The 24,774-nt window shown below is 32.4% G+C and overlaps 1 protein-coding gene across 6 annotated transcripts in view; it reads right to left on the reverse strand.

Moving 5' to 3' along the window:
* Window positions 1-2,780: 2,780 nt before the first annotated feature.
* Window positions 2,781-24,774, reverse strand: part of LOC138315216 (enolase-phosphatase E1-like) — a 29,135-nt gene continuing 7,141 nt past the window's right edge. Inside the window, exons 3-13 of one of the 6 annotated variants that reach the window (XM_069256067.1) lie at window positions 22,708-22,757; window positions 20,437-20,569; window positions 19,779-19,799; window positions 15,638-15,775; window positions 14,888-15,027; window positions 13,641-13,658; window positions 10,691-10,711; window positions 6,901-6,955; window positions 6,581-6,629; window positions 6,047-6,072; window positions 2,781-5,556 (exon numbers count right to left, since the gene is read on the reverse strand). In XM_069256067.1, coding sequence (XP_069112168.1) covers window positions 4,963-5,556; window positions 6,047-6,072; window positions 6,581-6,629; window positions 6,901-6,955; window positions 10,691-10,711; window positions 13,641-13,658; window positions 14,888-15,027; window positions 15,638-15,775; window positions 19,779-19,799; window positions 20,437-20,569; window positions 22,708-22,757 — 1,245 coding nt within the window. In that variant the 3' untranslated portion in view covers window positions 2,781-4,962. Of the gene's footprint in view, window positions 5,557-6,046; window positions 6,073-6,580; window positions 6,630-6,900; window positions 6,956-10,690; window positions 10,712-10,798; window positions 12,182-13,640; window positions 13,659-14,887; window positions 15,028-15,637; window positions 15,776-19,778; window positions 19,800-20,436; window positions 20,570-22,707; window positions 22,758-24,774 lie in introns of those variants that run through there. The other 5 variants (XM_069256068.1, XM_069256069.1, XM_069256070.1 and 2 more) reach the window with 5 other exon arrangements.

The following is a 24,774-nucleotide window of genomic DNA, read 5'->3' on the forward strand; positions in this document are numbered from 1 at the left end:
TATTCTACCCGAGTGTCATAAAAATGTTGCAAATCCGGAGGCTTGCCCTCCCCCCCCTTTTTTTTAGGCTTTCAACATTTTGTAACCCCGAGGGTATAATATCCCGACCTATCCTTAATATCCACACATGGGAGACTAATTTGTTTTTGGTTTTAGTACGAAAGCCTATTGTACGAAACTTACGCGAAACTTTGACGTTATAACGCGAAAAAAACTATATATACATTGTACTGTTTGGTCCCTCGGACGCTAAATGTTGATTAGGAAGCCACATTTAATATGGATGAGCAAGAAGTTTTAATGCAAGATATGCCCCTTTCTTTAGCAAATGCAAAATCTTTTCAATTATGGGTATAGATATCTAATTTCTTGCTCGCCCAAAGAACATGTAGCTTCCGGAATCAAGATGTGTCTTTCGAGGGCTCAAACAATGTAATACATATATGCATAGAGGATCTTACATAAGTGACTATGTGATATGGAATTTATCCAACGAATTCAATAATTTCATATGCCACGAGACTTTGGATAAATTCCATATCACATAGTCACTAGTGTAAGATTCTATTTATCACATAACTTTTATTAATAGAAATATAAGTAGAACAGTAGAACAATAGAAATCCAGCTCGGATGTGAAGTTTCCGTCTACTGAGACAATTATATGGCAAGCCAATTTAACATTTATTGAAGGAGCAAGGTCTATTCCGTATTTAATCGAATTATATAAGATATCTTTTATGATTATATAAGATATCTTTATATACATATCTGAGATATTTTATACAATATATAAGATATCTCATAAAGTATATGATATCTTATATAGCATATAAGATATCACATAAAGTATATAAGATATCTCATATATTATATAAAATATCTCATATGAAAATTAAATAAGATATCTTATATATGTTCATAACATCTCATATAGTATAAGATATCTAATTTAATTTTCTATAAAGGATATCTTACCATCGTATATAAGATATCTTAATTAATATAAAAGATATCTTATATAATTGAAATCTCGTTGCTATATAAGATATCTTACATAGAATGAAATTTCGTAGCATTTTAAACCAGAAAATAATTCCTCCCTCGAGCATCATTCGGAGCACTTCGGGACACATTTTAGAATCGTTCGCAATGACAGAGATGGCACTGAAAGGGAGAATCAACCGCTGTTTGGTTGCATTCAACGATGTATTGAAACACAGAAGAAGTTAATTCCCATCACTCTAGTTGTCAATAAGAACATGGCGACAACAAATATATTGGCTATAATGGTGACCTTTCTATACATGCATACTTTTGTCTAGTTCAACCAAACCCTTGATACAAGAGTCTGCCTGAACGAGTATAGTAGTATACTTTACAGCTCTATGACTTCCGGGTAGGGAGACTTCATTTCTGGGCCTTTGTTGAGATCTCGTTCCTTTATAAGATATCTTATAAAGCAACGATATTTCAATTATATAAGATATCTTATATATCATGTAAGATATCTTATATATATATCAAGATATCTTATATATTATTTAAAATATCTTATATATATAACTTAAAAATGAGATATTTTATATAAGATATAAGATATCTTATATATGATAAATTAAAAAAAAAACATATGAGATATCTTATATAATATACAAGATATCTCATATAGTATATAAGATATAAGATATAAGATATCTGATATATTATATGATATATCTCAGATACTATATAAGATATCTTATATTTCAATATCTTATATATATGCATTGAAATTAAGGATCTACTTTGCTCCTTGAATAAATGTCATGTTGGCTTGCAATACAATTATGAGACGTCATATGTATATTATGTGTCTTACGAAATTTATGACATGGCCATGTGATATGGCTGGAAGGGCCAGTTATGTGATAAAGTATTTTTCGTGTTATTACGCAAAATAATTACGCGATAGTTTCGCGAAATAACGCCAAAGCTTTGAGTAATAACGCGATTTCTTTCTTCTTCTACCAAATAGAGCCCAATCGGCTTTCGTACAGTTTTAATATTTCATTTATGATATAAACCTGCATTTCTAAAATTTTAAATAGGAAAAAACTGATCATGTTTGTCTTCTCAGCGGTGAACTGTTTTGGTACTGAGGGAACAGTTCAATCTTTGACCCAAATAGCAGGGAAGACCAGGGAAATGTTACTCAAGACCAAAGGCCAAGTACTATAGTCCTTTAGGGTCTTCCTGTTACTGTTTTAATGCCAGTATCACAGGAAAATTTAACCCCTTTTCGTATTTGCGAGTCTTCCATGGTCACAAGTCCATAAGAGGAAATGCAGAAAATAATTCATAAATTTGAATTTCCCTAAGTAAATGGTCTGCAGAAAACTTAAACGTAATCAGAGATAAATATAATTAAAAAAGTATAAATGCAGACCATTCTTTTTATCAACGTTTTATCTGAAACCTACATTGGGTTGTGGCCATGCAATAGAAATGGTATAATAACATATCCTAGTTTAAGACGGGCCGACAACTAGGAGAAGCTTGAAAACACAAAACGATGCTTTTTTATCGATCTTAATATTTAATACAATGCAGATTCTTAGTTTTGTATCAGGCGATATTTACCTATATACACTGTATGTGTAAAATATCAAGTATTCGGTATTCTTCTGTCATAATAATCCGCAGATGATTAAAATTTGATGGTGTAGTGTCATGTTTTAAGACCCATTCTTAAATAGTTAGCAACATATACCCAGAAAAAAACACACACTAACAACAAAGTATGTGCTTCTTATTATTCATATTACAATACATGTATTACAGATTGAAAAAAGTCTTACAATTTATGTGTGTATTTTTCAATCTTTTTAAGACATAACACTAAAATGCGTGTTAGTTTCAAAGATTTAATTCAGATGAAACAACACATACTTTTACTTCCCCATAGAACGCATGATATATAGTGCATTGGAAATCCAAAGCTGTTTTATATTCAACAATATACTTCAAAACATAAATTCTAAAATATAAGTGATGTAAATATAACGGAGAGAGATCCCTTTTCTTGTACCCATGATCAAAATACATCATATAACAAAATATAGTAAATAAAAATAATTCTTACTAACTACATTTTACATAAAAACGCGATAAGCATAGGTAAAATCACCCTGTATCCTAACATGAAATTTGTTTTTGAAACACAGTTTATTTTACCCTCATACATGTAGTTCATTCAGATTTGTGTAAGATTTGAATCAGATTTGGTTATACCTATTATAATTTTAAAGTACAAATACATGTAATGTAATAATACCCAAAGAATATTTACCATAAAAAAGCACGTCATCTTTTACACATAATTTAAAAAGGATATAATACAAAGGAATTGAACAATTCTGGTCCAAAATTACAGCAAGCAGATAAGATTTTCTGTTACTGATATACAGAGCACGCAAGTGGTCAATATTCAAGCATTTTAGCTCAAGCTCTAGAATTTAATCTAGTATAAATTACTGTAAGCAAGCGATGTGTAGACTTTGTTTGTATAATGATAAAAGTTGACATTTCTTATTTATCATACTGAATAGAAAATATATAGAAATATTCAAAAACATAATGGTATCATCAAAGTTTAGAGTTTTGACATCAAATAAATTTTAAGAAAAACGAAACTGAATCTCAAATTTGAGCAATTAGAGATGTGATATATTTTTTCTAACATATTATCACTAAAATAAACATTAGACATCGTATTTTGTATACTAACATACAATGTATAATGGTGAAGATATATCTAATGCATAAATATATTATAATGTCTGATAAACCTTTGTATTTATTAACTCTGTAAATGTAAGAATATAGAGGCAATTGATCTATTTCAAACGATTCAATTCTATAGCATTACATGTACATTCCACCAAAATAAATTCAATATAAGAATACAATTAATATTACATACAATATATAATCATGTATACATAGGCCCATATCCTAAACCGATTACAGAGAATAAATCTCATACAAGGTTCATGAAGAAGAAGCGTGTGAAAAACATTTCGATATTGATAGGAAAACCTTAATTGTGTACCAAACTAGAACCTTGTTTTCCTAATAGTACAGTGCATGTATGGTATGAAATCGTGCGGTCATAACAATGGGGCAAGGGAACGTGAAAAATTATAAAAAAAAATCATGTTTTTACAGTTTCTTTCTTTCAAAACGCAATCTTTAAAACAAATTAATAAAAAAATCAAGAAAGTTTGAGCGATTCAATAGAAAATTCAACATGCACATGATCGATTTACTGCTATCTCTCATCAAAGTGTGCATGTCATTAACCGGGGAATCAGAGGTGTTACATAATTTCGTGAATATTTATTTCCGAGAACTTCTGTCTTTAGACATGTTAGTGGATATCATTCTGTGAATGTCTACCTAAAAGGTATCGATAACGACTGAATGAACACATATCATATGGACAACTAATGTTCCCATTGACACAAATGTGCAATCGCAAAGAACTATAATTCAGTGTAAGGAGCCTTTCTGTGGACCATCACAGAAATAAACACAGCGTAAACTGACTCAACTGATGATTGAATATTTATCGAATTGTGCATAATTCAAGGTGTTTAAAGTTGTAAGCATCCATATGAAGCGACAAAGAAATAGTAATTAAAAAAAACCATTAAACACTTAGCTTAGTGTTATAAAAGACTACAAATGTCAGTTACAAAATTCATTAAATACTGTTAGGTTCAGCTAATTTGTACTTCTAAAAATATACAATGGCAGAATTGCTGAAGGCACTAAAAGTTTGAATACTGAAGTCTATATATATATGGACTGAATAGTGTGCTATTTCGCCATATATAACATCGTAATTTCTTGTGCGGTATATTTGATGGACATGATTTCAATTGTGTCAGTAACTAATGATATTATCGGTATTTTTTTTTATTGTGCTTTTTCATCACTTTCTTCTTTCACCTTTTCATCCGTCACTACGTCATCATTGTCCTTTGTTGATTGGTTATCAACTGCCTCTTGCTCATCCTTTATGACACTTTCATCCTTAACTGTTTCGTTTTCTTTATCGTTATTTTCATTTACCATTGCATCGTCATTCTGATTGACTTTTTCATCGTTACCCTCTTCCTGTTTCATTTGTTCTAATCTTTTTTTCTCTTCCTCTTCCGATTTCCTTATTTTCCAACTTTCATCCTCCTCCTCATTTTTTTCTTCATTATTGTCAACCTCAACCACATTGTTATCTGTATTAACAACATCTTCTGGATTTTGTCGTCCGTCGGCTCTTTCAGGTTTGTCGAATTCATCTTCCACTGTTTCATCCACTTTAGCAGTTTCATCGTCATCTTTGACAGCGGCCTTATCCGACCTTTGAGTTGCCGAAGCACTGTCGGCCGCAATCTGATCCTCGTGGAAGGATTTTTTACGAATTACCTCCCCCTTGACACTGAGATCTTCCTCGCCGTCTCCGTCATTATCCCATCCATGAAGGGGACTCTTCCCTCGGTCTATTTCATTATCCTGTCAAATACAATCACGAGAATAGTGTTATACACAGATACACTGTCAACCATCTTATTTCGCGTTCAATTAAATTCCGCGTATTTCGCAGGCGTGTAAGTCTCACAAATGTGTAGACCCATAGGACTTTAAATTGCAAAACAAAATTGTCACGAAAAAGTAGGGAGACATGGAAATACGTAATTTACCCGGAAAATAACTTTATAGTAAAATTATACTAGTATTTATCATACATGTTTTTAAGTACGTTGTTTTATTATAACCGACGTTAATGAAACCCTACCATGTAGAACGATTTCAACCCTTAATTTATATATATATATATATATATATATATATATATACATGAGGCTCTCCTACATAATTGTACTGCATAGACAAGTGACCCAGACCTAAACTTGAATTCTGACATAACTCAGATATGTTGGTCTTTTCTTTAGCTTATTGAAAGCTAACGAAAGTATGGGATATCTGTATAAAAGAAGCTTACCATTTTCCTGGTTGTCATGATATTATCTGAAATAATATACATATATTATATATATATATATAGGTTAATAATAAAAAAAAGAATGAAACACAATTCATATTCTAAATGCATTCTGATCTATCCGGAGTTATTTACCTACGGTGAGAAATAACTCTGATACATGTATATCAGAATGTACATATAATAGCGTTCGTGGTCAGTAATGCAAAGATTTCCAAAATTCAGCTCCATCATTTTATTTATAGTCGTTGTGTTAGAACAAAAAGGAAATAAATGTCATGGCTGCTTTCCTCTTACTGTGCCACTTAATGTTGCGACAGCTGGGGTTGTACCAAAAGTAATACTTTTTGTATCCATAAAGGTACAGATATATCATACATGTTCACAAAATATTATGATGAAATCACAGAAGATAAGCTTGATCGAAGAGTAACGGAATACCAATTTGTGGATTCCACTTAAAAGCTAGAGAATACACACATGGAATTATCATTTCTTTCAATTGACACACTTTATGATATTTATTAAACATACCAAGACTTTTGGCTCGGTCCGTCTTTTCTGCAGCTTGGTCCATGGATGCCTGCAGGGAGACAACATGCAGTTATAAGGAATTCATTTTAAACTGTGTAGTATTAATATGATAGAAAAGTCTCAAACCAACAGTTTGTATTCCATTTTATAACATATTTCTCTATAATATGATGCCATGCATGTCAGGTGACGATGAAAAGCATTCTCGATCTTATCTAAATCGCAGACCTTAGGCAATGATTATTCTTTCCCGTATACAACGTGTTTCTTTGATAACTGTTTGAAATTTGGGGGTTAGTTAAATAATAATAATAACTCACCTTAGACTTTCCACTATTGAGGCCACGATGGCTGGACATCCGAGACGAGGGACCACTGTATAGGGGAGGTTAAAGTAGGGAGGGAAGAAGAGGTATATGACACATTTTGAACCGATAACATTTTAAGTTAACCGAAATTTCCATTATGAAAATTATTTCATTTTTTATTATTTTTGAAAGAAAAATGTGTCATAATGGGTTCAGAAAAGGAAGGTTGGAAAAAAAGAGAGAAAAAAACCAGAATTAGTAAATACACAGTATATAAATATTAAACAAACGAATATTTACGAAATAGATTTTGAAGTATCCAATCATAGATATATACCTACTGGGGGTATCATAATAGCTACTGTGTGGGAAAGGTGTGGCAGGGATATAATATCTAATATCCGATGTGGATCAGAACCAAGAAATACTACAAAGATCTAAACTATTCATCAGGAAAATCTACTTATGAATATCCTGTATATGCATATTACAAAGGTATCTTCTCTTGTAGGAAGGTATTGATTGTGACGTCATGTATTTTCGACCATTTTCAAAGAAAGGAAAAAGAATTTCGTGACAATGGATATCTACCTGCAAGACAGATAACTCCCTAATATGCAAAGATGGAATTTGAAGCGGCAAAATTTGTTGACGATTGGAAATATCTTTCACAAATCGTCATAAGATGAAGGTAAAATTCATTTACTCCGATATCGTGTATTTCTTGATCTATCGCTGAATAATCACACGCAGATTGATAATACCGCAAAACACTTTATACAGTGAAACCTGTCTCATTAAACATTCGTTATAAATAAGGTAATCAATCACATATAGTATAGGTGTACGAATATTTATAATGACACAGATTTCATTGAAAAAGTATCGAATACAGAGGTATTGTATCATAACCATAAAATGCAGATATTGTGCTATCAACACTATTTACAGGGTTGAGAAAAAATTCTAATCTAACATGATTTGTTAGTGGTAACACTAAAAACCAACACATTCAGACAAGCATTATTCTAAAATAATTCAATACACCCTCAATGTTACGAAAGAAACATTCTCTGAAATGAAAATGTTGTTTCATTCCGCCATCCTCTTTGATATCACTTATACGTTTTGACGATAACGCTAGAAGTAAATGTACACAACGATAAACGATATTGAAACTAATATTGTTTTGTTCCTTTAAATGTTTCAGAACCAAAGCATGTACCATCATAACGATAAATTGGTTTCACAATACAGCTGAAGTACATTGGAAAAAGAAACATGTTGAAAATCTTTAATATTTGGAATTCAGACAATGTTTTAAAATTCAACTTTTGGAAACAACACACATGAATCATAAAGCTCTGAATATATTCAAGCTAATTGTAAGGGAAAATAAATATTAAAACTACACATAAAAGAATATGAAAGATAGTTCCTATGTGAATTTTGTGAAATTCTTGATCATTGTTTTTTTATACAGAGGGAAACAATTTGAAAAATATTGAAAACTTCTTTAATGATACCTCGAACTCCAAGGGTTTAACTTATCATCGTTATGTCCACCTCTTTGATATGTCATAGTAAAACTGAAGTTTCCATGTGCGACAACAGGTGAGACAGAGTTCAGTTTGTAATTTGATCCTTGGATTAAAATCAAAGGCAATCAGTTGATGGAATGCTGTATATCGACGGATCATCGGTTACTTAATTTCGCAAAGTCATAATTATGCTTCTACTATATCTATGTATGAAACATTTTCTACTTGGCCGTGAAATACGCCTTTAGTCGCACCGTAACGATGCTCCTTTCAAACCTTAAAGACGTCTCTGTAGCATCATCTATCTTCAGTTTTACTTTAGCATATTTCAGGGATAGACGATACGACAGAGATAGCAACCCATGAAATATCGAGGATGGCACAGGGGTGGATATTGCGACAGTGATAGTAACCCTCCCGGGTATGGCAGATGGTCCAGTAGTGAATATAAGGACAATAATAGTAACGAATGAAGGTCGAGGTGGATATTACGTTACGACAGTAACAGTAACCTCTGGAGTATCGAGGATGGTCCAGGGGTGGATATTACGTTACGACAGTAACAGTAACCTCTGGAGTATCGAGGATGGTCCAGGGGTGGATATTACGTTTCGACAGTAACAGTAACCTCTGGAGTATCGAGGATGGTCCAGGGGTGGATATTACGTTTCGACAGTAACAGTAACCTCTGGAGTATCGAGGATGGTCCAGGGGTGGATATTACGATAGTGGAGTAACCTCTGGAGTATCGAGGTGGAAATAAAGACAATAATGGTAACCTCTGGGGGTATCGAGGATTGGTTTATGGTTGACATCAAGATCGCATGGAAACCTATATCTGTATTTTTCGTCCGGAAGACCTATTCTTATACAACAAGTGAAGTGATTTTAAGGAGTCCATTTGTTTCATATATACTTTAACTTGTTTTGTTTACAATGATTTGTTACTGTTAGTTTTTTGATCAATTTGAAATTAATTCACAAAATGATACCATTTGAAATATAAAAAGAAAACAGAAGAAACATTCATTAAAGGAACTGTAACAAGAAGCGGAGGGACTATCGGCAAAACCTAGCAGAAATGATCTAATTTGGTGAATTATTCAGATTTCAAATACAGTAGAAACATTCTTCATCTTCATTTCTTTCAATAAGGTCGTTATACAGATCGTTACGTTACAATATTGACATCAGAGTCATACAACATAACATAATAACAGGTGTATCTATGATTGTATGTACATGGAAATAACTTGAATACAACGCCAACCTTTAGATCTCTAGGTTGAACCAATAGGGGACTTATAAACACTATTATCACACATATAATAACCACTACAGATCATGTACACGATATGGTAAGAAAATAAACAAATAAATGTTCACAACAACAAAACATTCAATACTTTCACTTCATGACAAGAAATCTGGTTATGCTGTTAAAACTTAGAGCATGTTGAGGAATGAGTCAGCAGAGAAAGGACGAATAACATATAGGATGGAACGTCCTCCACATCCATTTAAATTTCAAAAACACTTCTTCTCTTTAGTTCTTTATAACTAAATGAAATAAAATAGTCTCCATAGGTATAACAATTTGGGAATTGTAGCACCCAGAACGGAAAAATCTTATCTTAACTCATTCACTCCTGAGGACACATTAAAGTTGTTATAGTTCAAACGCTGGAACAGTTCATTATGAATTTTCAGGGGTGAATTAGTTGAAATATTGCAAATGTGTGTTTATTTCCCTTCAATAAGAAGTTTATCCATTTTTAAGTTTTTAAATAAAGTAAAGTGTAAGGACCAAATGGATGTGTTTGAGGATGTCATCAAATGAAACTACTATACCTAAGATAATAAGATTATAATTTATATGATGATGGTGAAGTTCTGGAACATTTTATATGAAATGAAAAAACAAATCGAAAATAAGCACGAAATAAAGACCCTGTTCCATGCAAAATATACAAAATCTACTAAAAGTGAAACTACATTATCAACTGATCTCTGACATTTTAGTAAAGAAACATTGTCTCAGAATTAGTACATCTACAATAAATAATATATATCTAATAATAAGAAAATTATGTGAACTTTGTTTATCTACGGTGAGCTTAAGGTATTGGGTAAAACGTATACAATAACATTTCACTAGAAGCAAAAGAACCCGCATGTACTTTAAAGTTGAACTACCCGGATGTAATACAGTTATTATATGTGACGATGGAAATTAAGGTCAGCAAAACGGAACTACTTACCAAGAAGGCATTTTTACGATCCTATAGGTAAGAATTAACACCATGATGTAGAAAAGCTCTCAACAAATTCTCACATATTTTCTCAAAAGATAAAACATAATTCATGCATAAGGGCGTATAATTTTATTGAGAACATAAAAAATACAATTTCAAAATTGGTCAACGCAGCATATGAAACCTGATGTAAAGATATAGTTTTTTAAGAAACATTGAAGACTTGTAAAGAACATTTAGGCGGTATGAAATATAGTCGACATGAATTTCTGAACGCAGTTAAGCTAAATTTGATTGATATAATATTATGCAAAACGATGACATCTAAGCAATAATTGTGTATGGAAATGTCATATAAGCAGAACATTTCCACAAAAACTCAAAAGGTATATATTGATTACATATGCATGGCATCGAGAAACAAAAATGACATTATCGTGATTTTGTAATGACTATTATCTTTGGAAGCGAATGTAACAATGTTAAAAACCAACAAAATGTTAATACTATCTAGCAGTAACTGTTGACGGTTAAAAGAATCTTTAGATGAGAAGAGTTCAATAAAATCATAATACTGAAACAATACAATTGTATACCAAAACAAGAGAAGAGGGCTATAGAATTAGATCTAAAATGGAATTCTAACGTGATTCCGTGCGTGAATATTTAGCATCATTGTGTTGTATTTTGACAAATATGGGCGCCTGAGTGCCACTTATGTTGAATGATAATCCGCATCCTGGTAAAGTTTTACGGCAATCACATTCAACAGGTTCAGCTGTTTGATTCATTATCATTCTAGAATTAGGGCGCCTCTTAGGAAACTTTTGCAGCAGGTTGTCAAGTCTGAGGTTCTTGTGAGCGATACTTTGCCTCTGGGTTTGAAAATCGGCACTTCGACCTGGCGCCGAGTGTGATATTTTCTTGTAGTGCTGAGTATAGATGTTTGGTGTCCCAGTCACTCTCCTGTTGTTACGAATTCTTTGCTGCTTTAGTCCAACTTTGAAAATCCAATCCTCGTCCGTATTACGCACTTTCTTTTTCTGTGGGTAGTTTTCCAAAAGTTTCACCATGCAATCTCCTAACGCTTGCATTTCCCCGTGTGACAAAATGTCAATAATGTTAACGGGGCCATCTTGAACCTGTACATGTTTTATATCCACTTTTCTGACCGGTCGGGAGTTGTCCATAGTGTCATCTGGTTCTCCTTTTGCCACGTCAATATCCTCTTCCTGCCATTCGTCGTCGTCCTGTATGCCGGATTCCTCACTGACAGACTTGGCAATAGTCTTGGCTTGTGTGTGGTTGCACATCTGGCAACTAGACATTGGACGTGGAGGAAGAGATGCAGCGGAGTCAACAGCCTCCGGTATAGCAGGGGTCGTGCCCCGAGGTGTGGAAAGGGGATGGACATCTTCTACAGACTGGGAGGGGGAGGAGTTTCGTACGGAATCAAGATAGTTGTCTTCAAAGTTCACAGTTGGTCGTATGATCCTCCTTAGAACGATTGAGAAGAAAGAAGAGAATAAAGAAGGGGAAATTAGAAAAGAAATGATAGACACACAGAATAAACACATTTACAGGAAAATGTTAGATAGAGTAATAGAAAGATAAAAGAAGGAGTAAAGGAAATAGTGGATAGAATTAAAAGTACACGTATAAATAAGTATCCCTTTATATCGTACCAGATGGATGTGTTTGATATCGTGTCAACTTTATTTTTATAACAGCCCAACACAAAAAAACTAATACCAAATATATTTTGATTATTACAATAAGACAAATAAAAGATACAGGGTATTTTTCAATCCATCACACCAGATACAGCATATAAGTCTTTTTGTATCTTTTTTGAGAAGAAGTGCATGTAAAAGAAAATATTGGTACTGGAAGTCGTGTGCGTTAAGCCTTCTCTAGACACACATTCAATCACCATTCAGAAGGCAAGTCGAAAACAAATCATTATACAGAAATCACTAAAGATAACAGATGAAATCTTTTGATTTCGTTTGACAAATTCACTTTTGGGCAAAACATTTTGATAACGCTAGACATAAAATTATACAGATGAACAATGCAAGGAGGATGTCGGAATAACTATGTGAATCATTATATACATATATACCTAGCAAGTACAGTAACAGGAAATCTATCAGTTGCCCAATTCTGTAGATTGAACTTAGAAATAAAAGACAATAACTAATAGCTTACATTATCGGATAACAATGACGTGTTGGTAACAGGAGAAAAATAGGGTTAGATTTTAGTATTTACAAACACATATACCTCACCGGTACATTGTATATACATGCATATGCTATTATTCCCAGCAGTAAGCCCCGGTAACCATTCTCGTTTCACTTAAAACTCTGAGTTGATTGAAAACACTTCTTTTCTTTCATTTTATCAAAAAGGAGTTCCTTATCAGAAAAATAAAGAAACATAAGTAGACTTGTCTTTTCAATAATTTTGTAGAAACACATTTAACTTCATTTTTTTTAAAATAATTTTACATTGTTTGAGGTAAAAAATGCACAAAGTATGTAATAAGAGACTAATTTATTTTTCCTCGCGGAGGACTCAACAAAAATATCAAATTTGCTCAAAATCCATTACACACTTTAATAAAAACTAATGTTGCTTGTATTTCTAATTGATGAAGAAAATTTTGTTGTTATCAACATCAGAGTTACCATTCTTTTAAACAAATTAAAATAAAACAACACGTTCCTGTCTTTCATCCCCCACTTAAAATTGTAACAAAAACAGACACAAATCATGCTTAACCTCCGAACTAACATTTCACTGATTTTTAAGTAAATCAGAAGAGATTAAAATTCATAAGTATTAAGTATCAGTTCTACGTCATTTTTTAGAGAACTAATTAGACTGGAAATCAAGGTATTAAATATCAATAGATTAATGAACTAACTGAATTCAATATATAACATCTTACCCATTCTTTAGTTTAGGACTGAAATGCCATAAGCATGACTATTTATAAATGTTTTTCTTGTCGTTAACGTTGAACTTAGTTGACTAGAATGATAATATAAAAGAGGTTTGCATGTCTTGTAGATTTTAATAATTTTCTTCTATATATCATTATAGCAAAAAAGGAGCAACACAAAAAATCCAACTCAAAAGGAGAAAAAATATTTCCTTAAACATTTTGTATTCATTTTAATATTTGTATAGCTTTTGTAGTCAACTACACATAATTTATGAAGTTTAATGGAGGCAGTTGTATACAGTAGATACAATGCTATATACATATATATACATGCATATATAATTTTCTCACATAAACTGATGATGTAATACTCAATACTTCTCTCAGAAAAGGATAACTCTGCACTCTAAAAGATCGACTAACAGAATATTGCTTCTAAGCTAATTCAAACTAATGGTTCTACAACATTAATATATTTTACATCAAAGAGGTTTTCTATAGATCTAAATTGCCTATATGTCTTTACAACTCTATGAGTTGTATTGCATGCATAATGTAAGGAAAACCATCTACTTATAGGTTGGGGTCGTGCAATACTAGGTTGTAGTAAATAAATGATAAGTACTATGTAATTATGGAAAAATTCTCTTTTTTTTTTTAAACCTGTAATGAAAACGTTATGTAGATTCCCCATATGCGACAAACTACTTACCTGGATAATATATAAATCAAATTGAAATTTTACCTCAAGGGTTTTATCCTTTCATTAGCAAGATGCATATCAGAAAAGTTCCTCTTAGAAATTTAAAACAAAGTGCCGAGTTGAATAGTATTCTTGTCTACATGTAGCAGAATCTCGGAAAACAGAAGGATTGGCTTTCTGACCCTCCCATTAAATACTGTTGGTCCTTTCCAACTTTCTTAGAATTATTGACTAAAATTTACAATCCCCATTATACAAGACGTTCAACAGTGTACTACAATATATGTATGTCTTATTAATATTTGCTACGCTTTTGTACATGCCTTGTATTAATATTCTAATTTTGATCAGACTTTAAAATTATTTTTTCCCAAACAATTATGGGTCACGTTCTAAAAAAGATATCACTTCTACCTAACCAATAAAACTTTTGTTTAATGATGCAAGAAACCTTGATCTTTACTTTTTTTTATTTCAGGGACTTGCAATGATGACAAACCAGCAAATATTAAGAACTGTTATTACAACAGACCGACACTGAACATACCGTGGATGATGTATGCTCTGACGTGACTTGGATGCATCACGAAGCTGTAGGAGCTCTTCCTCGTCCACGTGGTACTTGGGCTGTAACCGGATGTTGCTACCATTCATGAAGTACATACGGTCAACTCGGTGTGACAAAATCTGTAATGACATACAATGTATACAGGAAAATTACAGCAAAAAGGTAAGGTCATTCATTTAAGCATTGAATGTCTTTCAGTTGGCATTTCTAGCCAAAAAGAATGCGCGCTTGTTGAACCCTTACACATATGATATTAAAAGCACAACGCCCCTCAAATTAGTGTGCAGTAAAGTCAGAAACGAGAAACTGTGGATACTTAGTGGCATCCATGCGATGTCCCGTCGTAAATTCTAATGATATATGAAAGGAAGCGCTGATCGAACATTTAATTCTTGCAAACTGATCGAAACAAAGTAGAATATACTCTGGAATGTTTAATTCTCGGACACGAGTCCAATACAGTAGCGTATCAGTAAAGTTTAATTCCAATAATAAATGTTCCGAATTTAACGTTCCCAAGCTGAGCGGACTGTGTTTTCCTTTAGATATATTAACATTTATGAGCTAGACTAACACTCCAATCGATTCAAATTGACTTCGTTACGAGTATCCTTAATTCCCTTCAACTCTATTGTTTTAGTTAAATATCATTCAATGTAACTATTACTTGAATACGAAAGGTGAAAATTCAAGTGCAGTGAATGTTTTGTTTTTAAACTTTGACGTTACCTCTGATGACCTTTTGAGGGCACGACTGTCGGAGACACTGGACCATTCTCGGTTAAGACGTTGACCTTGTTCACTTTTGTTCCAATGCTCACTATGGGCCGATTTCATTTGTCGTTTCTCTCCAGGCATGGTTGTTGTCTAAAACACAAAAAGGAAGATACATACGTCATATTTTGTCATTTCATTTCTGCTAGAAACACTTGATTTGCTCGTTAATTTAGGTTGAACTAAGCATTTCCCCACCAATGACACTTATTTAAGCTGTTGTGTATTCAGCACTCATCAGAAATATATCTTTTTCTATTCTACTGATTTAAGGGGTTCAGAGCCTACTGTTGGTGTAAAGATATATTTCATGTTTTCTAACAGCATAACTGGAAAACAAATGACAACAATTACCTTTCAGGCTTTCTTTAAATCAGAAAATGATCCACTGATGACTCTTATGCTGTTTGCAAATGCATTTTAAGTTTAAAATGTAGGCAAACATTCGCAAACGGATAAATGTTCCTAGCTACCAAAAGCTTGTCCGAAAGCTCTTGTGGTGACATTGATAGATGGTGGGAGTTCATTAAAGGTACATATAACCGTCTGAACAGTTAAGGACAGGTAACACCAGCAATCATGTGACTAGGTAAACATAGGAATGTCTAAAGTAACTACTTCGTTCAATGCATATAAATATGTGTTCATATCCTATATTCACAGTAAATTCAGTATCATTTGTTCATCAATTACCAATAACGTTTTAGATGACTTTATTTCAAATCATGAAATGGGTATTTCAAAATAACAAGAAATTCCTTGGTATTTTCTAAAATTCACATTTGATAATATCAAATCCTGTGGTAAATATTCTTAATATTTGATGGTTGTAAGTCTCACTCGTATATACAATATAATATTTGAACGGAGGATTTTTCCCACCTAGGATTTTAGTTTAATCAAAGTAATAACTTTTGACTTCTATAGAAGTTGGCTGCACTCATAGACTATTTTGTATACCTACATCCGAGTGAGCAAATTCAATAATTGTAATCCTTTTTAATGTATATCAAAATTGAAGGAGATTTACCAAAGGTTTTATTAATCAATTTTTTTCTGGCACTGGGTGGTAGATATAATTGTTTGATTAATCTGTAAAGTAAACAGTCTGTGTACATATAAACCTATATTAAATACCTTAATCAACTCAGGTGTTCCAGGTTGGAATTCACGAACAGGTAAATACTTAGAGACACCCAGTGACAAAACAGGGAACTTTACAACAAAGTCTAATTGATCTTAACTATAAACATATCTACTATTGGATAATGCAGGCAGACAAGTCAATATTTGAATGATCTGAAGTATCCTTTAAACTTCTAAAGAAAGACACGTGGTTTTCTTAAGCCAAAGGTATCTAAAGTACATCTAAAGTCACATTCAATAGATTTTTCATATTCAATACATTAAGCGTTTGGATGGTAGGACAGTGCATGCACTTGCTTTGCACTTGTGATTCCCCGATTAAATATGACACGGTCATGACAGAGTCTGTTGCATTAATCAAGAACTGGGTATCATGGGGTAAAAATGGTAATCATGGCACTTTCATGGCAGACAAAAGGGGTTTTCTCCAGGCCCCAGCTCCATTTACATTCGTTAACTTAAGGGAAAGCATTAATTTAAAATTCTCCATAGGAAAACATTGCGTAAGCTAAATAATAAAATTACTTTAAATGAAAAGTAGTTTTTTTTAAATAACCTCAATTGTGAAAAATAAGTAAACACTTTTTCGCAGAACTTTTCAACAATTATGTGCAATTATGCAGTATGTATGATAATGAAGAGACATAAAATAACTAAATAAATGATATATATTTCTAACCAGTCATGACCTCAAACAATAACCAAAATGTAGCCCCATCAAACCAGGAGATGTGTACCATACTTAACAACAATATACAACCAAGCTGTAGTAACACAGGTGCAATCAATGGAAACACACTGAACATGCAAGGAATCTATTGGGGTCTTAGTGCATGAATATATACAATAATCAAAGGTAAAATTAGTCTCTAAAGGGGTGGGATCGATTCGTTAAAGATACCATACATCAAGCTATTTCAACAAGTCAAATCTTCGCAATTTTGTTGACCCTTGATTTGATTTTTAAAAAATTTATCTGTAAAGTGATAAGAAATAAATAACATATAACACGTTATTTTTTCATCCTGTCAAAGTAAAATTGCTGAGTGAATTTGCGACACGAATCTTAATCCTATTCTTGCTGCCAACTTTGCTGAAATTCTTTTCATTATGCATAATCAGAAGATATTCAGTGCAATTTGCAGTAGGAATAGGACCAAAATACTATATTATATACAATGTGTTATAAATATTCACTCTCGATACTGGCTAATGGCCCTTTACATTTTCAATGAGAAGAAACAGATTTTACATTTGTGAAGGAATAATTTTATTGTCAGAAATGGTGTACGTGAAATAATTGGCGATATATATGGTATCATTAGACAAAGCTAAGTTAACATAACCTTGAGAACTTCAACCTAAAGGTTTACAAATTAGTCTATCCTTATTTACTTTTCCACATTCTACATGTACTGATAAATAATAACGATGACTTTAGAGACCTAATGGCATTGCACAGACATCTGGCTGCGATTTCCTAAAACAAAAGTGCAAACTTCAGTCAAAAGTTGTTCTCCTTATGTAACTTATATGATTTGTTTTACTTAGGTAAGTCATTTTGACGTATCTTCGTTTCGAGAAATCAAAGCCAGACTTCACAACTACAAGATATTTGTGGTACATTTTTTTGTAGAATAATGACATTGGTAATGATCATGGATTTACCAAAAAAAAATGATATTAATTGTAGACCAATCCAACACTTGGTCATGACCATTTCAAAACCATTTCAGCTAGACCAATCTTAGAGGAAAATCACATAAACTTGTGTAACATCAGAAGATTTTAATATCAGATTTTTAAATTAAAACGTGAAATTTGATAACACAAGGCCTAACTTTTGGATGCGACTTATATACCAATGCGACTTATATGTGTACAAAAACTAAAAAAAAGATGTCTTCGCTACTTATACACAGGTGCGACTTATCAGCCGGAAAATGAAGGATACGGTAGATGTACACATTGACCTTTGAAATACAACGTTGGCTGCTCTGCCTAACACTTCATATTAGTTGTTTTGAAAACAGGATCATAAATGTAACAATATTTCAATACACCACTGAGTCCATCCTGAACATGGCATACATTAATTATCATTCCTCTGTAACGATAGGTGCCCAAAATTCACTAAAGTTTGAACCATATAATCCGAAAATGGTTAGAGTCCTAAGTATTTATGCAATAATAAGCCCAAACTGCATGTATGTGAGTTACAAGGTAGTTTCATATATGAATTACAAATTCTAAGATTAACTTCTCTACATAAATTGGAATATAACAGGACAGGAAAAAATATGAATAAAATATACTACAATGTAAATGTCTCTCTTTTCCCCATCCCCTCAAAAACAATTACCCCCAGTAATTACATACAGTCGGTGGCCATAATACAGTATGCCAGTGATATTTTACTACCTAGTATATATTTTCAGCAATTTTACATTTTTAAAAACTTCCCTCCAGAAATCAATTACAAACATAAAAACTTCAAAGTTGACCACATAAAAGTATGTTACCTAGCGCTTATTTTGAAAGTGTTCTTCCATTGTCATATGTCCAAGTTTTGAGCATGCATGCTGAAGTCACCATTTTCTTGATTAGCTATAGTTAAATGGCATCATAAAAACTACATGTCTACAATTAAGATCAATTTCTTGGTGAATATGGGATGGAAAATATTTAAGATAATATATAAAGGATGCAAAAATAGTCCGTAGTCAGCACATAACATCTTGTTACAATTGAAGGCAAATTTATTTTAGGAATAACAATTAAATATATGTAAAATTACTGATAATATTATGGCCACTGACTGTTAATACAACAATTTATCAGGTGAGTACTAATTCTGACCACCGTGTGAAATAATCAATGAACCCAATATCTAGGAACACATGAAGCCTACTATATACAGGTATGGGAAAACTACAAACACATTCCTCACCATGTCGAAATACCATCTTGTCTGGAAAAGCAAAGTTTGTGAAATGAATTGAAGGAAAAGAAAATGGTGATGACTTATCAAGCCACAGTGCAGGTGCAATAAATTCTCTGTGTTGTTTTAGTAGAGGAGTTAGTTATATATATTTCATCCACAATCACTTCTGACAACTTTTTACACTGCTCTCTCAATAAGTCTGTACATGTAACATTGGTCTGGTGCATCAACTTATATAAAGTTCATATTCTTATTTCTAAAATAATTTTTTTTTTTTTTCAATATTTGTATTTCTAAAAACTAGAAAATAATTATTTTATATGTCTTAATTGCCATTGGTTTATCTTGAAATGTAATTTCAATCCTAAATCAAAATATCATCTTTCAAATTTTTTTTTTCTCCATTGTAATTATGAAAGTCTACAACACTGAAACACTTTCCTCCTAAACAATTTTACAAATGACACTAAATTTAGTTTAAGTCAGCATCTATTATCCAATAGGGTGTTATTATCTCCTCAAGTAATATGAATGAATGCTTTTTAATTTCCAAACTCCCAAGTATGTTGTGTCAAAGTGATCTGATTATGAGAAGAATGTCATTACATAATTTACCTTCATCATAAGCTCAAACCAGATTTGTTTTGAATTTTAAATGCCTTACCGAATTTCTACCAGAGGGTGTTCGGGCTGACTGCATGGAACGAGTGGTCTTAGAGGTGTTAGACATTGCACGTTTCCTGGTCGGAAGAATGGACGAATGTGTGTATGGTCGATTTTGTTTGGATGATTTCACCCTGAAAATTAAAATATGTAAGAATAATCATTAAGATAAAAAAGAAAATAGCAAAATCTCAAATAAATAAAAAAAAAAAAAAAAAAAAAAATCACATGATGAAATTTGCTTTGGTAAGTTGTAGAAATCAGCACTGAATTGATAGTTAATTTCAAAATTTGACTACATATCTAGAAGTCCTTTGAACATGAACTTATTAAGATTAAAGTTCGTTAAATTCAACGCGTGGCTAATTAGTTTATTGAAAACTCCAAGGTTTATGTGAAAGTGATTCATATATATTTTATTAATTAACTCTTTGGGGTGTCAGAGTTGCCATAATTTATGTAATATATATTCTTCTTCTATCTAGAATATTTCTGACCAACTTTGGTCTAAATCTATTCTGCATCAGTACTTAAGATTAAGTACCGATTTGAAAAAAAATGTCGATGGATGAGAGAGGAACACTGACGCTGGATTGCCTGCGCCATAGCAAAAACTCATTAGCCCTTTCATTTGGACCATGACATGTGAGATCAAAAACCTTACTTTATCATTACATATAGATGTACATGTTGAAATTTGAAACGGATATATCAATATTATTGAGAAATGGTAGTGACATATTTAATTGTTTAAAAGTTCTCTACTAAAAAAACTTCATGGACAGACAGACAACAGACATAGGGGTGATTTGAACATTATAATTATCATGTGATGATTACATTTCAATAATCCACAACAATGAGATAATTTGTTAATTATGGAGTGTGAAATGTTGAAGTCGACTGATTGTTTACATAATGTATACATGTAATTTAACTAGACATTAACACAACTGGCTTCGTACCAATATCTTTTATTGATGAATACACAACATACAAAGTGGTGTGTTTTCAGATCAATGTGTATAGCCAACACCTGGTTCAGTACGGCCAATCAAACATATACACACAGTTGGATTAAATTTGTCTACTAGCTACAGGTCACATGTTAGGCGATTGACACATACTTATATATTTATCATCTCTTTACAACTGAACAGATAAACAATTGTTGTTTTGTTGCATTGGTACAAAATAATAACTACTCCCTCATATTGTGTTCTAGAATACCATGTGTGATTTTCTAAAATGATAAATATCACCAATAGTGCTAGACTATATTATCTAATATAATCTTCCGTTTAATCTGGGTTTTATTAAATAGCATGGTTTACATTTAAGCAGCTTTTAAAAAGTAGCTATTGAGACTATACCTGAGTAAAATATTGTGTGGTTTATTGAATGTCTCAGAGTTATTCTGTATATCTAAATGCATTTATGTATAAGTTAATGTCTAGGTGTTAATCTGTATTTAAATGTCAGTCTCTTGTTTTCATAGCCTTTACAGATGGAATATACACCAAGTACCAGTTTGGAAACATATTTATTGTCTTCCTTAACATGCTTTATAGTTTTTCAACACAATTAGCGTATAGCTAAAAAGGAAATAATAATCACTTTGTATTACTAGAAAACAAAGAAATGGTCTTGATTTATTCAATGATAATAAAGGAAACTTTAAAACAATATCAGTTTTGTTTCAGATTTTTCTATTCCTGTGATCTTGAATAAAGACCAATGTCCTTCATCTTAGCATGCTACAGGCCCAATATATTAGGTCTCTTTGGCATCATAATCATTGACAAGAAGATGTTTTAAGATATTAGCCTAGTTGACCCCTGTAAGCTTGAATGAAGGTCAAGGTCATTCATTTGAACATACTTAGTGGTCCTTTATCCCAGCAAGCTACAGGCCCAATATATCAGATCTCTTAGGCATGCACATTTTAATTATTGACAAGAAGTCATTTAAAGATGTTAGCCTAGTTGACCACAAGATGCCTTGAATAAAGGTCAAGGTCATTTACTTGAACAAACTTGGTAGTCCTTTATCCCAGCAGACGACAGTCTCAATATCACACTGGGGCTTTTAGTTCTCAAGAAGAAGTCATTTGAATGAAATAAAATATGCACAGCTGACAGCAGATGATGGATGATGACTGTTGAAGCATGAAGACTATATTAGGTCATCTTGACCCTTCTGATCAAATGATCAGACTGTGAAGTGCACAGTAATTGTAATGCTTTTAAGTGTTTAAAATACAATTTCTTACCCGGAGCTAGCCTGCATGACATACATTTCAGGTGATTCGCTTCCTGGTATCTGTAACACACAAATATTACAATTAAATAATTTGTTGAAATATTATGATATATATTCATGAATATTCGGGCAGTGAAACCAGTCTAAATGCATTTGTTTGACTTCCAAAAGCCCCTATATATCAAAACGCTGGTCAAGCTCTGCTTACGTTGTCTAGTTTTGACCATTCAGAATTATGGAAAAGCCCTGTGTACATTAAGCACAGTTCTAAAAATAAAATTTGAAAGCGAGGCTGCGTGGGAATATCAACATGGACATAGCCAGCCAGGAGGACGTTTTAGGACTCCTGTAATATAAATTAATTTCTTCGCATGCAGAGCAATTTTAATGGGAAGTTTTATTTTCCTATTTCATAATTTTTTTTAAAAATTATACCGGATATATCAACATCATTTTACCGACTTTATAGCATTCCTTTGCCCCAATATTCACTTTAATATACATATTTTTTCAAATGTACCTTGAGAAGTCAGATATATGTATATGGTAAGCTGAGTGATGATTTAAATTAGTTCATCCCTGAGTGACCTTGGAATACAGTCATTGTCCTTCACTCCAGCACCTCTTGAGTATTAAATTGTCGTAATCTTTGGCTCTAATTTCTTTAAACAAACACTAACAACATTTTCATCATATCGTACTGACAACGACTGACAGAGAATAAATAGAAGAATATAAAAAACAATACTATACATATTTTTATAATAATTGTTTGGTCTGATTCGCTTAATGTACGTCCAATTGACAGCTAGCATAAAAAAGGATTGATTGCCTGGATGATGTTTAGGAGATGGAAGAAAGTCAGCTAGAGTACCTGTAGAAAAACACAGACCTGCAATTAAAACTACCTAACATGTGATTCAAACTAGCGACCCAGAAGTGAAGGGCTTAATGGTATGTTGGGACAAGTCTAAACCACTCGGGCACCAATGTTCAGTAGGTCAATTGCGATTTTATCACATGCTATCAAAGTAATACCAAGAACAAGTAAGTGAATTACCTCCTAAGTTGAATAAAGAGTGTCTTAGCGACCTTGATTTTGTCATTCATTTTAATTTATTTACTGTACTAGCAATGTCTGGCCATCAAGGTCTAGAATGAAAACTTGATTTTCAAAACATATACAGTCAAACCTTGCCTTTAATTATTATCAATAGTAAAAGATAATTTTCTCAGGGTCAATTTCAGCACAATTTTTTCTGTATATGAAGACCACTTGGCCATAATACTTTTTTTCTTGGTACTACTGGTCAGGTCTTAATAGACAAGTTTACTGCAGAATGTAATAGCATGTAATTGCAAGACCTAAAGGTAGTTATCATTACTAGTAATTATAATAGACAAACAGGTCAAAACACAGTTCAGAACATCCAATATTCACACTTCAGGAGAAGAACAGCACTTAATTCAAGGCTCATCTTCTACTATCATACTAACATTTAAATGCAGAACTGAATGCTATACAAAAAGATCTTATATTTTAGGAAAGAATTGGGCCTTAAACTTTTCACTTCAAAACTTCACCACTTAATCATTATTAAAGTCTAGGGCTTATTTCAGAAGATAATAGCTTTTCATTGTAAGATTGGGATTTACTATTTTATGATAAACATATTTTTCAATTTATTATTTAAGTACATGTATATATATATACATGTATATAAAAAATAAAACTCAACGACCTTCCTCTTGTACATTCACCATTTCATGTATATATATATACAGTAAACTCTAAAAGACTAATTTGAGAATTATCAAATAGTTCTGAACATTTCAATCAATATCAAAAAGTCTGGCTCATTAACTGATATATGGTATGATCAGAAACATATATACATATTACATATATTTCTGGTATAATTACATACTTGTATTTAAGCCAGTGGTATGGTTAATACCATGTACATCGTTAACAAAGGAGGCCATGTTTTGCACTTCATTACCCCACAATACACTGAACGATAATTGTCAAACATGTTAACACAAAGAGTTTTTCTGAGCAGGCCAACTTATCTGT

The sequence above is a fragment of the Argopecten irradians genome, chromosome 2 (assembly GCF_041381155.1).
Source record: "Argopecten irradians isolate NY chromosome 2, Ai_NY, whole genome shotgun sequence".
Lineage (NCBI taxonomy): Eukaryota > Metazoa > Mollusca > Bivalvia > Pectinida > Pectinidae > Argopecten > Argopecten irradians.